The 14,769-nt window shown below is 31.9% G+C and overlaps 1 protein-coding gene across 5 annotated transcripts in view; it reads right to left on the reverse strand.

Annotated features, from left to right (window-relative positions):
- Positions 1-14,769, reverse strand: part of BRWD3 (bromodomain and WD repeat domain containing 3) — a 130,639-nt gene that overhangs the window by 35,800 nt on the left and 80,070 nt on the right. For all 5 annotated transcript variants that reach the window (XM_074360032.1, XM_045512672.2, XM_045512671.2 and 2 more), the window contains exons 19-27: positions 13,383-13,566; positions 11,361-11,454; positions 9,445-9,594; positions 7,822-7,898; positions 7,068-7,236; positions 6,092-6,205; positions 2,712-2,819; positions 946-1,070; positions 66-148 (exon numbers count right to left, since the gene is read on the reverse strand). In XM_074360032.1, the coding sequence (XP_074216133.1) occupies positions 66-148; positions 946-1,070; positions 2,712-2,819; positions 6,092-6,205; positions 7,068-7,236; positions 7,822-7,898; positions 9,445-9,594; positions 11,361-11,454; positions 13,383-13,566 (1,104 nt within the window). The remainder of the gene's footprint in view (positions 1-65; positions 149-945; positions 1,071-2,711; positions 2,820-6,091; positions 6,206-7,067; positions 7,237-7,821; positions 7,899-9,444; positions 9,595-11,360; positions 11,455-13,382; positions 13,567-14,769) is intronic.

Consider the following 14,769-nt stretch of genomic DNA (forward strand, 5'->3'; position numbering starts at 1 on the left):
ATCAGAGTTAAAAAGTTACTTACTCTACTTCAATAGTAATTATTAAGTGGGAATTCTATACTTACCAATCTGCCAGTTCCTTTCTTTGGCTTCATTATAAAACTGATGTAGCACAAGGAAGTCAATGACATCTGGCATGTCATGATACCTGTAGACAAAACAAAGCACACGTGAATCAGTATAGAGACATAAAAGTATGTATTACTTTCTAAATATCCAGGAATATATGTTTAAATGGGAAGCCACTAAGCAAAATGTTGCAAATCTCAAGGTCCCAACAAATGCCTTTACTTAATTAAACTCCACCTGTTTTGATGTCTTTGGCAGTGACCTGCCTACTGCTGTATCACTTTATAATATAAAGATGCCAATGGAGGTACTTAAAGCTAAAGATAAGGTATTTTATACTAAGGATTTTCAAAGAAAATTAGGAATTGAGGTTCTTTCACCTTCTTAGACTTCAAGCTCAACTTTAAGAAATGTGGCATTGACTATATTAACAGAAATAAATGCAACTTACACATTTCAAATACACTTATAAAGGTTTTTCTTTTATAACTCACAACAACCCTGAAGAACATATAAACACTTCTGTTTTACAGATGAAGGTATAAACTGAAAGAGGTTAAGTAAAGCTCATAGAGATATATACACACATAAAACCATACACACTAACAGCTATATATAAATGCAAACAAAAAAAAATGTTGTCTGCTATTCCAGTTCTATAAGGATCAAGTCATTAGCCACTGTAGTTGCTGACCTATAGCACACCCTGAAAAGAATTCAGGGTGAAGCATTCTGTGTTTTGGATATATGGGCCCTTAGATAGTTAAGATGCATACCTAAGGAAGAATTTCAATGACCCCAGATTCTTGCATCTTCCCATACACACACACACACAAACACATACACACACACACACAACCAGAGATAGATACTCACTTAATGGAAAAAGATTCTCCAGTCATTTTGCCTGAAATGGGGTCCAGAAATGCAAGCTTCAAGCAGCATAGTGTAGGTGGTCCAACCTCATATTTGATTCCTACAATCTTAACAAACTCTTGTTCCTAATCATGGGGATACCAATAAATTATTAATTTCAATATAAATAACTGCTTAACATTTGCATATTATTTCATTATTATTTAAACAATTTAAAAATTATCTGAATACCCACCAAATTCAAGGCACTCCACTAAGTGTTAAAGGTAGTAAGACATGGCTCTTGACCACTTAATAGCAGTTTGTAATTTAGTGCAAGGCTCCAAACCAAGCATAAGCAGCAGATCACCTTTGGAACCTTTTTTAAAGTCACGTTCCTAAACCCTATTACCATAGAATTAAGTTCACTATGTCTTCAGTAAAGCTCAGTCATATATTTTTTGAAAAAACTCCACAGCTTTTTATCTGGGGAGTTAAGAATCACTCTGCTGGTTAAGAATCACTCCTTTAGAAGAAATACAGTTTGTAAGTAAGCAGATGGACATGTATGTATATGCCTGGGGAAAGGACATATATTTGAATGCCTACAATAATATTTTATAATACCATCCTTATGTACTGTTAATTTTTTTTCTTTTTTTTTCTATACACTGTTATTAGTTACACTTAATAGATGACAAAACTGAGCCTCATGGGTACAGTGATCTGCTTAAAGTTATACACTAGTATATAGCAGAGATGGGATTGAAATTCAGGTTTTATTCCAAAGTCCAGGCTCTTATACCACACATTTGCTGCCTCCTACAATTTCCTAGAACCACAGGGTTAGAATTTAAAATACAAAATCATATGGTTTATTCATTCCTCTGATTCTTAAAAACAACAACAATAAAAGCAATTTTCAGCTGATTCAGAATAGATGGTTGCATCCTTTATTTCCCAAGAAATGACTATGTAAAGCTCACTTGATAAGATTATTTTAACATCTTACAACCTTAATATCATTTTATGTGTCTAAATCTTTATTTCAGTAAATATACACATTCTCTCTTATATACTTCCTGCTAAGCATCATTATACAAGACCATTCATTTACCTGGAAAACCATCATAAAATTGTCCTTTAGTCTCTTATTCTCCAAGTCAAAAAAAAAAAAAAAACCCAAAAGAACAAAACACATGTAAACCTAAATAAAATGTAACCCTGTTTCCTTGTATTCATATATGTATATATGAATGAATGAATATGTGTTTATAGTAAGGAAATCCTTCTCTAAAAATATACACTTCTATTTTACTCAAAACATGTAGCTACATAGGTACTATATCAAAAAGATGAGACATAAAGCACCACAAAGTCATGAGTTTCTTAGGATTTGTATTTACTACATCCTAAAGCTGCCAGAATCTTGTGGGTGTGTGTGGTCCACACACGTAGTCACAGTTTATGGAGCTTGCAAAATGTATAAAGCTGCTGAAGAAAATATCCACACCATGGAACTATTTCTTTGTTTCAATTATAGTGATATACACTAGAGGACTTGAAACTTGAAGGAAATTAGGTCAAATAATCAAGACAATAGCCATACAAATTTCAGGAAACATAAAGTGTGATCCATAACACTCAGCTATACAAGAGTATGGTACATCACCTTATCTCGGACAATCAACAATGAAATATGGACGAAACTGAGAACAAGCCTATAGGCAAATAAGTTAATTCCCATGATACTTCACTTGCATGGCTTGTTAATTTGGCAAACTTACCCTGAGATCCATTTTATTCCATGGCTGTTTTTGTAAATTAACACTGTATATTTTTGATTTTCTTACAGCCCGTACATAAGCTTCATGTCCTTGCCTAAAATAAATAAGCTAAAAAAAAACACATGAGGTATTAAACAGCAGCATTCTATTTGACAACTCTCTACATCCCAAAATATTCCTACAAATGTCTTCTTCTGTTTATAAAAAACAGTTATAATTATGAAAAAATGTATACAACAAAGGTACTTGTCATCATCAGATAATGTTCATTCAGTACTCATGCCTATGTAGTCCTGCACTAAGCACTGTATAATAAAAGCACACACAGTCCGTTTTGTCCCTAGCACCTTCACAAATTTCTCAAGACCCAGACTAATTACAAATGTACACAAAATGGTCATATTTTAAAGTAATATATTTCAAACTGTAATTGACATTCTGAAATATCAACATTTTAATAGCCTATGCATTATATACAATGTATATATATGTATATGTATATATATTTCTAACCACAGGCTACAAAATACAGTAACTTCCAGTCAAATTAAAATTTTTTTGCGACAATTAACATCAGAACTGGCATGGTGTGGATGGAAAATGAATCCTAGTGCTTGGTAAAATCCTTTACCTCCTTAAGACAACATTCACCACTATATTCTGATTCATTAAAAAAAAGTTTCTCTCCCACAATATTTTTTTTTCATCTTCACACCATACTGATAGGTTTAAATCACCTACCAACCACAAAAATCTTAGTTTCCCCTAAAGCTCAAAATACATTTCCAGGTTAGTGCCAACCCTGGATATGGCTGATTGTCCCAAACATGTACCCACTAGGGTGGAACAATGCCAGTGTGAATGTCCTTGCAGTAATGTTCCCTAAATATCCCTGGGGGCACTCTGTGCCTGGGAAGCTAAAGATAAGCTTGCCAGTAGAATATGTTAAGTAATTCTGCCCTTCTTGTACATGTAGGTACTTCCAAACAGCAGGCCTACTTTGTAGGAGTTCTTTCTCTCTGCTTCCTTGATTTATTATTAATCCAAATGCCCCACAGACAGTACACAAAGAAAACTTTGGGGACAAGGAGGAAGTCAGGAGACCTGACTGCTGTTGGTGCTACCCTTATAGGCCATGTGACTCTGGTTTTCCACATGCTCACCTGTAAAATGAAGAGGAAACTCTGCTGGCAGAGGTGTTTTAAAGATTAACAACAGTAAGGAGGGACAGAGAAACTAGCATGCATCTAAGTGCCCTACAAATATCCATTGATTTAACCCTTTCCAGAACACTATAGAGGTCAATACCTCTATCCTCACTTTACAGTTGAGGAAACTAGGGCACAGAGAAGTTAAGTAATTTGTCAAAATCTTATGTTCTCCACAATAATTTTAAAGTGGTAGCAGAGATAAATAAATGGAAGAGTGTAACATAAAAATACCATACTATGAGATTTTAAAAATACACTGACATATTCTACCTATCAACACTGTCTAAGGCAGAATTTCTAATAGCTAAAAAATAAGAAAAAATAATAAGCTTTAAATATTAGTATATAAATATAACTATAGGGATAAAAAATAAGTATGCTATTCAGATATCTTTATTATATATTTATTCCTATAATCAACAAATGTTGATCAAGTATGTATGTATAAGGTATTGGATGCTGTGCTAACACGTCAAAATAAAATCCTTTCCCTCAAGGATATGGACAGAAATGTAGATATATGAGCATAATACAAGGCAGAATGTAATATGTATCATAAGAGAAAAATGATTTAGATGGGGAAGCTCATGAAGGAATGGCAGGCAAATGGGAAATAGAGATAACATGCAGGTAAAGTTGGCATTGAAGTTGAACCTTGAAGAATGAACACTGCAAGAGGCAATGACCTATGCGCAGGGGTATTCCAAGCAAAATAACAGGGACTTAACACTTTGAGTAAAAAGTAATATAGTCATTAAGATATTGATTATACAAAAAGTATATTTCTGACTTTGAGTTCTTTAAAAACATTCTTTAATTCATGTATTTCACTGTCTGATTCACTTAATATACCTTTTCCATTATCTGAACAACTGTCATTACCTAACACACATTAGTCTTAAAGCATATAAGCATGCACTGTGTTTAACAAAATAGAGGAAAAGGTAAATATGGTCCTATAGAATAGAAGAGTCTCATCAGATCATAGAGTATACAGATCCTTATTCTGTTCTAAGATTAATTCAAAATTATTTCTCCTAAGCCTCCATTAAAACAGGCAATAAATATAAGAAATAGTGATTTTGGATGTGTCCCCAAAAAAGCTCTTTTAAAAAAGTTTCTTTATACTGCATTCATTCAGAACATGTTTTATTAAAATAACCACACAAACAAGCATTGCTCAAAAGTCCAATACTTATACAACACATTTAGGGAAGGAAACATTTTAATATTAAAAGATAATCACTGGGACATTGTGCTGTTCACCAAAGATTGACACATTGTAATTGACTGTACTTCAATTAAAAAAAAGATAATCAGCAAATAGTAGCTTATTCATAAGGTTACTTGGTAGCTATCTCTGGTACAAAGCATATATAAAAGGAAATTATAGAAAAGTTTGGTGAAAACTTTATTGATCCCAAGACTTTTAGAACCATTTCCAAGGTTTTGTTCCTTCTTTTATTATAATGATAATATTATATTTCTATTATCAGTCTTAAGTTGAAAATTGTGCATAAGCATTTAATCACTCAAAAATGAATGATTAATCAATGTATCAGAGACTATACAAGCCAACTAGGGCTCAAATACTACAATACTGCCATAATTTTCATAAGGAAATAAAATAAAAATTTTTCACTGTATAGAATTTAAATCAATTTTTGACTGACCAATCATAAATATGGCTATGTTACTCAATCATACATTCAGTAGATAGGCCTTGTTTGTGAAATGACATTCCCTTAAGCACTGAAAGAGGTAATCATTCTCTAGAATATTTTCTATCAGGTTGAGCGTAGGCTGCTTCTTTTTTCTTTTTTTTTTTTCTTAAACAGTATTAGGACTTGAATTAGGACTCAAACTAGTACTCAGTTCTACTAAGTGGCAATTAAGATAAAAATAAAGATAATTATTTCATGACTTTACAAGCCAATAATCTCAGTGTTTATTGATCATCTACTATACTGAAGACTATGTCAGGCCCTACAAATGACACAAAATTAATAAGATTCAGTCACTGTCTATAAGAAATATATAATTGAGCAGCATAGTTAAAATAGTATACATATAACTATACAAGAATTGAGAATATAAATGCCCTAAAACTGGTTAAAGTGAGAGCTTTTGAGGTTCCAACAGAAAAACATTATAACAGGTAACAATTACCTCATCTCCCATCTGTGGGACAAATGGGGAACGTCGTGGTATGGTATCCAAGATCCACTGAGGGGCAAACCATTCTTCATTGGGCTCACCTGCCATAGAAACCAGTCCTCCTTTCTAAAATATAGTTCACAAATATATAAACTATAAATATATGAACAGTAGTATGAAACATAGCAGGCAGAGAATATTTAAAACATCAGGTTATAATAAGACTTAAAATATACAAATTTTAGACATTTGCTTTTACCAATTAATCACGTACAATTTTTGTACCAATAGAACAATCAAGTGAATTCTTTAACATGTTGCTCAATTTTGGCTTATAATATGACACTTTATACTATCTAAAAGCCACAAATTTTACTCTTCATGTCCCTAGAATATCACATAAATTCAAAAAAAGTAACACAATAACTTCTTGCCAATAAAATGATGACAATCAAGAAGATAATTCAGTCTACTAACACAAGAAGCTACAGAATATATACATAATACATATTTAAATTACTATTCAAAGAACTATGTGGATTAAATCTTGACATCGTTCAAATGAAATTATAGTGGGGAAAACATACATCATTTGGGTGAAATAAAAACATAAATAGAAGACCCCTATTCAATTTTTCATATCCTTCCATTTTTTTAAGTCAAAAATGTATAGAAATTTATGACTGGTGACAAGAATAACACTTTATCCTATAGTGGCTTATTTAAAACTCTACTTCATTTTAACAAATAACTGTTAATATGTTTTAATTTAATAACAATTAATATAATAATGAAAATATCCAGCGTCTACTTTTGATGAAAGAAAAATTTCAAAGACTCTTAACATTTTAAAATCATTTTATACAATTTTACTTAGTTTCTCATATGGAATATTATTTTTAAAAAAAAGTTAAGTACTGCTACTAAATAGTTAAGTATCAAAGGCAAAAACAAAAAAACAACAAAAACATCCTGTAAACTTACAAACCTTCTTTCTAGTCTGTTTAGGTTTCTTTTGCCTCTCGTCTAGTGACTTCAAATTCTCCTCCTCAGAGCTGCTGCATATTTTCCGTGTTGCCTGTCTGGTTTGTCTTTTTGGAGGCTGCAAATTTATTCCAGCATCTGCTGTCCAATCAGAATATTCACTTGATGAATCACTGTAAATAAAGCAAAATTATGAATATGTACATTTAGAAGAGGAAGAGTTTTGCCTCATAATTGAAAGATGATCTTTTGTAATCAGCCAGCATTATAAATGACATGGTTTGATTTTGCTCTAAAAATATTGATAAAAATATCAATATAGAATTTTTATCGTTACCTAAGTGATTTCAGTGAAACACTTCTTGGATAAAGTATAATGCTTAGTTTCCCATAGCAGGATTTAAAATTCAAAATTCCTGTCCAAATCACAAAAGCTTCTTTAAATAAAGATGTTCCTTATCCCTGGAAATGGTTAAATATAGTTGTTTTAAACCTGAAATAAATACAGATAGCCTGCCAAGATGTAGAATCTTGGATTTACAAAGAATCTTATTTTACAGATGAGGGGAACTAAAAGCCCATGGTGACATGCCCAAAAAGATACTGGTAGAGCCAGGATAAAACAACAGGTCTCTGGGCTTCCAACCCAATATTCTTTCTACTATAAAATATTACAGCTTTACCAAATTCCTACAAGAACATAATTTCACATTAAAACTGACAAATAATTTTGACCAAATCAAAACCATTAAAACTACCTGGAGGAACTTTCACTTTGCCATTCAATAACAGGATCCTCTACAGAAGCATCACTCGTGCCAACTGTTTCATCTTCCTGCAACAGAGTCAACAATTGAGATATATGGTTATTATTAACTAGCATATATTACCTGTTTTATAAAACTTTTTATATTCGTCCCTCTAAAAAAGTTCTAGTTAAAATGTATAGAATCATTTTTCTACACATACTTGTAACTCACAGCTAAGTCTATCAAGTATTTAAAAATTTCTAGCATCTACTATCTTATTGATCAGGCATCTTTTATTATTTCAAAGACTCAATAGACTCCTTAAGACTCACAAATATAACCATCTTAAATTTTTTTAAAATCATTGTTTTAAAAATATCTATATGCCTTTAAATAAGTTAATATAATTACTCTCCATAAAAGTTAATAATCTTTTTATTCTGTAAGTTGTCAAATATACCAAAGTAGAGGAAATAGATAACCCTTGCGTACACAACCTCCAGTTTAGACAATGACTCAGTGACTATCTTGTTTTATATGTCCCCTCACAACTGCCTCATGCTCCAGGGATTATTCTGAAGTAAATCCTGAGGGAAAAATTTTTCACTATAAATATTTAAGATTAGGATTCTTTTTAAAATTATAACCACAACACTATTATTACATTAAAACGGTAACATCAATTCTTGATGATGTGATCATTCTTTTCAGATCAAGATTATCATGGGTGGGGGAGAGAAGAAGCGATATCATTGATAAGAGTTAAAGAATTGTGAATGATTGGAGAATAGGTGTACCATACATTGTCAATACATAATTAAACCTTCATTATTCACTTAACAACTACAGCTGTTAAGAGAACAAAAGTAAAGGACTGGAGAAGAGAGGAACATTAAGAAAATAACTGCTATAGTCTTTATTCCATTACCATGAAAGAAGTAGGTCTGAGAAAAAATAATTACTCAGTAAAATCTCCAAGACTGGTAAAATCAACAATTACAGAAAACATGTATATTTTGATAATTACATAGTCAACAAGTTCTGGACTGCATAGCTAGTTACCACTGTTTATATTCTACTTCTTTCCATTTCTAGGCAGATTTGCTCTCACTGTCTTTGTGATTTGCTCTCACACTCTCAGTATCCCAAAGCCAAACTTTTCCTGGCATATTTGATACTCTCAACCAAGATAATATCTTAGGTATAAATAAGAAAAGATATACAAAGGAATTCAATATAGTGCTCAGATTTGCTGATTAAATGTCTTATTAATGAATAATCATCTCATAAGAAAGTTATTAAAATAATTTTCTATTAAAGTAACCCTTAAAAGTAAACCCAAAATTTTGTCAATTTAAAAAGAAGTAAAACTAAAGTTTATCAAATTGCTATTTCTTTTTGCAATGTGCAAACTTTCAGCCTTTCATAGAAAAAAAGAAATTTGAAAAGGAATCTAGATACCAAATATGCCTTAACTTCTTTTTGATTTTACAAGGTCTTGGATACTGATTCACTGACAGCCTCATTTTACTAAAATCTAACTGAGTAATCAAAAGAAAAAAAGTAAATCCAAAGTGATGATACTAACTAGAAACAAAAATTACATTGATTAAATAATAGCAGATATCTAACCTCTGAGGAGCTATCTGAGTCTTCCTGTACACCTGAATTTTGACATGATGCTTGGGAAGTATGCTCTATATTGGACCGTGTTTGGTAAGTATGCTGACGCTTGCGCTGTGTCCTTCGTAAAGACCGCCCACAGCTTGGCTGATAATCATTCTGTAAAACAGAAGGAAAATGGACTTAAAAAAATGAAAGGCTCAATGAATATACACAAAAGCACATATATAAGCAAATCAATTTGGCAGGGGTGGGATGAGGGCAGAGGTAAGGGATAGAAATAGATCCCCAAAAAGAAAACCCAAAATACATTTTTATACATTTTTATATTAAAAAGATACTACATTTTATATATTTAACCCACTTTCATTAGTATTGATTACTTTCCTATTTTGAGAACTTTGTGATCAAATTAAAGACAGTGCTGAAAGTCTAAGTTGCCAACAATTTGCCCACTGGGAATTTACATTTACCACATTATCTATAATTTATTACAGGATGAAGCAAAATATCTATATCATATCTATCTACATATAATTATTAATATAACACGTGTTTCTTTAGCACTACAAAAACTGCATTTAGTAAACAGGTCAAAATAAAGATTTATTTTTTAACAACTAAAATGTAAAGTAAAAACTGTTTTATTCTAACCTTTACTAGTATAAAATATTATTACTGATATACCATGTCAAAACTACAATCCTAATATGTCATAGGGAGTAAACAAGTTTAAAGGTCTTATAAATCAGTATCAAGGGCAAGTTTCCTATACATAAATGTTTCTCATTTTCAATATAAATAAAAATGTGTACAGATCTAACCATCCTATTTATTAGTCTCATACAAGTTTGATATTTTATAAATTAGCTTAGCAGGAAAAAGGAATATAAATCATGGATCTTAGTCATTCAAAATCTTGAAGAAAATAATTTTACCAGTGAACATTAAATAAGCTAATAAAACCTGAATAGAAATTAAGAAAGTGGGTATCAAAATAATCTAAGTATATTTAGAGATAGTTATGTGATAATTAACTAAAATTGTGTTTATTAATATTGAAAAAACATTTAAAATTCAGTATTCATTGCCTAGATTTCCTTCATAAAATTAAAATCAACTTAGACTTTCCAATGTACCATACTCTTCAGGAACAGAACTATACATTCAGGATCTGGAAACAAAATTATACATTCTTATGCTACTAGTTTGTTCAACCTCAGAGTACTAGTAAGGGGCTTACCACACACCTACTGGAGTATAGGAAACTTACTCCCTGCTTAGCAGTTTCTACTGGGAATATGCATCTTCCTAATATACAGATCAGGTTTTGTTCCTGTCTAAGCAGGCCAGGAGTAAGCCGAGGGCAGGGGTTAGCAAACTTTTTCTGTAAAGGGTCAAAGTATAAACATATCAGCTTTGCAGGCCATATGATCTCTGTTGTATCTATTCAACTCCATATAGCATGAAAATTGCTATAGATAAATATATAAATGAATTGGTGTGGCTGTGTTCCAATAAAACTTTATTAACAGGAATAGGCAGTAGACCAGATTTAGCCCACGAGCAGTAGTTTGCCAACCTCTGGCCTCGGCTATCTGAGCATTTGTTTTATATTGTGATTAGTGATCAGGCAATAATTTTAAGGTTCTACTTAAACTATATGAAAATGGTATTCTAATACAAATATCCTATATCTACAATGATCATATATCCTAGATTTTGGGGGACAGTCCTAACATTATTTAATGTTATCCTTAATAATAACCATATATCTCAATTTGGGGTTTTAAAAAAATAGGTTCCCTATATACAGACACCTATCAAAATAATCCCTTAATATGTTAACTACCACCTTTAAAAAATCTGGTATCTGCAAATATTTGCAAATAGTGTATCCCAAAGTACCATAAAGCTAAACTTACCCTTTGGGTAGTATAAGATGGCTTTTTCTTCTTTTCAACTGTATAAAGACTGATTTCTATGTCACCTTTTGCAGTTCGACATTCTTCCTGAACCCTAATAACAAATTAAAGGTCAAAGTAACAGAAAATAATAATAAGCAAACCAATGGTTTAAGAGTCAGATAATTAAAACCCTTTTAAATGTAAAATTGATCAATGTAACCATTTTTAGGTGTGTAATTCAATAATGCATGTACCTTTTCAAATTAGAGTTTCCTTTGGATATATGTCCAGGAGTGGGATTGCTGGATCACATGGTAAGTCTGTTTCTAGTTTTTTTAGGAATCTCCATACTGTTTTCCATAATGGCTGCACCAAACTACACTCCCACCAGCAGTGTAGGAGGGTTCCTTCCTCCACACCCTCTTCAGCATTTATCATTTGTGGACTTTTGAATGATGGCCATTCTGACGGGTGTGAGGTGATACCTCATTGTAGTTTTTATTTGCATTTCTCTGATAATTAGCAATATTGAGCATTTTTTCATGTGCCTATTGCCCATTTGTATGTCTTCATTGGAGAATTGCTTGTTTAGGACTTTTGTCCATTTTTGGATTGGGTTGTTTGTTTTTTTCTTATTAAGTTGTATTAGTAGTTTATATATTCTGGAAATTAAACCTTTGTCAGTCACATCATTTGCAAATATTTTCTCCCATTCTGTAGGTTGTTGTTTTGCTTATGGTTTCCTTTGTGGTGCAAAAGCTTGTAAGTTTAATTAGGTCCCATTTGTTAATGACATATTAGTTGTGTAACCATCATCACTATTTTCAAAACTTTTTCATCACTCAAACATAAATTTTGAAATCATTAAGCAGTAACTCTTTATTTCTCCTTCCACTAGCCCCTGTTAACTTCCTAATGTACTCTATGTCTCTGAATTTTCCCGTACTAGATATTTCATAAAAGTGGAATCATACACTATTTGTCCTTTTGTGTCTGGCTTAACTCACTTAGCATAATGTTTTCAATGTTTATCCATGCTGTCTGTAGCAAGTATCAGAGCTTTTAATAGCTGAATAATATTCTACTGTATGTATATATCACATTTGGTTCATCCATTCATATGCTGACAGATACTTGAGTTGTTTCTACCATTCGGCTATTATGAATAATGCTGCAATGAACATTGGCATACAAGTATCTCAGTCTCTGCCTTCAATTCTACTTTTAACATTTTGAGCAGAGAATTATTTCAAATTGCCCTACTGCCAGGGGGTAGCATTCACTTTACAAATTAGCTATGTCTCCTTTTTTCTTATTGCTGCTAAAGAAGGAGAGGGAGAAACCAAATCAATTTTTCTACTTGTTGGCTGAGCTGGTAACAAGTTTTGTTAGGGAGATATTATGGTTGAAATGGATTTTATACGTTCTCTGTCAATGTCCTTTCTCTTTTTTAAAATCTATTTCTAGTTGCTATGCATTATCTGGAGTTAGTATTACAGCAAATGTTAAGGTTTACAAATAAGGATAGGGATTCTAAGTTTGAAATTCATCCTAATGAAATCCTTCCATCCAAAGAAGTCTACTTAAATGACATTTCTAAATACACCCTAAGCACTGGGGTCTACTAGATATCTATGGTGCACCCCCAAACTGCTCCAATATTGAGTTGATGGCCTTCTCCTCAGAGCCACTGTTGAATTTTGGGTCCATTTACCACTGACATATTTAATCACATATGGCTTCATGTTATTACTTAATAGCATTTGTATTCTTATCTTCTTATCTTTTAACCTAGACTATAAATTTGTGGAAGACAAAGATCATGCTTTTCATTTTTTAGTATTCTTCAAACCATTCAGCACAAAGTCAAGCAATTTTAAGATAATCTTTAGTTATCAAATGAATTAATGGAATAATGTGGAAAAACTAATACATGACTCAGCTAAATAAAAAAAGCCTTAGTTATTAGACTAACATACTACATTTTAATGTACTTTCTAAGTTCTTACTTTTCTTATGGCTGTTACTATATTGACTCACCGACTAACCCCATTATTTAGTTCATTGACCACCACTCTTCTGCTCCATGCCATGAGATCTCGTTCAGTGGCCATCTGGCTCCGGGGAGCATTGTAATGCATTTGTCGGACACCTTCAATTTGACCACTACGTCGGAGCCCAATATTTGGGGAAGAGGATATATCCATATTTGGATTTCTCAGAGCTAAAACAAAAACAAAGAAAGGTACCAGTTTCTGAGCAAAGGCATCAAACTTTTTCAGATGAGAGCTCTAAATAAAATAGGAGATTTAAAGGTAGTACTGCTGGACAATACTGCTTGCTATCCCTTTGTTACACATTTTCTGTACCCTCTTTATGCTTTTTATAGTGCTATAAATAAAGCAGGCACTCAACAAATATTTAATGTCTCTATAACTTTTAATTTTTTTCAAGACACTTTCTGTCACCTCCTAAATGTAAATACAAAGTGTATTTAACATATTTGGTAGATTATAAATATTTATTAGTACTTAAATTCTATCTTTATTTAGCCCATTAAAAGATTTCCGAATAAAACTCCAATTAGGCTTTCAAAATAGTAAGAGAAAATTTGTAAAAAAAATTTTTTTATGTATCAAAATTTCATTTTCAAAATTAATAAGGGAAAATAAGCAATAGAAATTTTACTTTTCTGTTTTAATCCTATAGTAAGGTCCCTGTTTATTTTTGTTATATTTGCAAATAAAACAAAGATGGAAATGGAAACAATAGCTGTTAAAATAAGCACCATAAAAAAAAAAACTCAAAACAAATGAACATTGCAAAGAGAAGTCAGTGGGGTCCCTTTGACTAACAGCATTTCAAATCTATGCACAGGTACATAGTATTAAAGGTAGTGATCTCTAAATCAGGGTTCTAAGAAAGTTTTATGTCTTAGGAACAGAAGGTCTGGACATATGATCATCAATCCACTTTTTATCTTGTTCCAGGTTAAGGAAAGCTTAGCTGAGTCAGGTACTCTAAATGACCTGAACAAAGAATGTTTTTATTTTAATTTTATGGAATACTAAAGACATCAGGAAATGAGTAAAATTCCCTGTGCATCACCTCAAATTTAAATCACCTTATTCATTTCTGTAGACTCCAAAATGTCACAATACTCAAATAAATGACCCCAATAATATGTGACAAGAAAGACATTTACCAAAATACCATAAGAGGACTTCATTTTAAAGTAAAACTAAGAGTTCTTGAAAAAAGTAAAACAAGCCAAGATTTATATAAAACTCAGAAGCATTGGCACATTTCATGTAAAGTGAAGGAAGAGATAAAATAGATTAGAATAATACTTGTAATTAAGATTCAACTTGTGAGAGTCAACTAAGAAGTTACATCTATATTCCCTAAGAGGGCTTCTTATCTTCCA

This window comes from Camelus bactrianus, chromosome X, assembly GCF_048773025.1.
Source record: "Camelus bactrianus isolate YW-2024 breed Bactrian camel chromosome X, ASM4877302v1, whole genome shotgun sequence".
Classification (NCBI taxonomy): Eukaryota; Metazoa; Chordata; class Mammalia; order Artiodactyla; family Camelidae; genus Camelus; species Camelus bactrianus.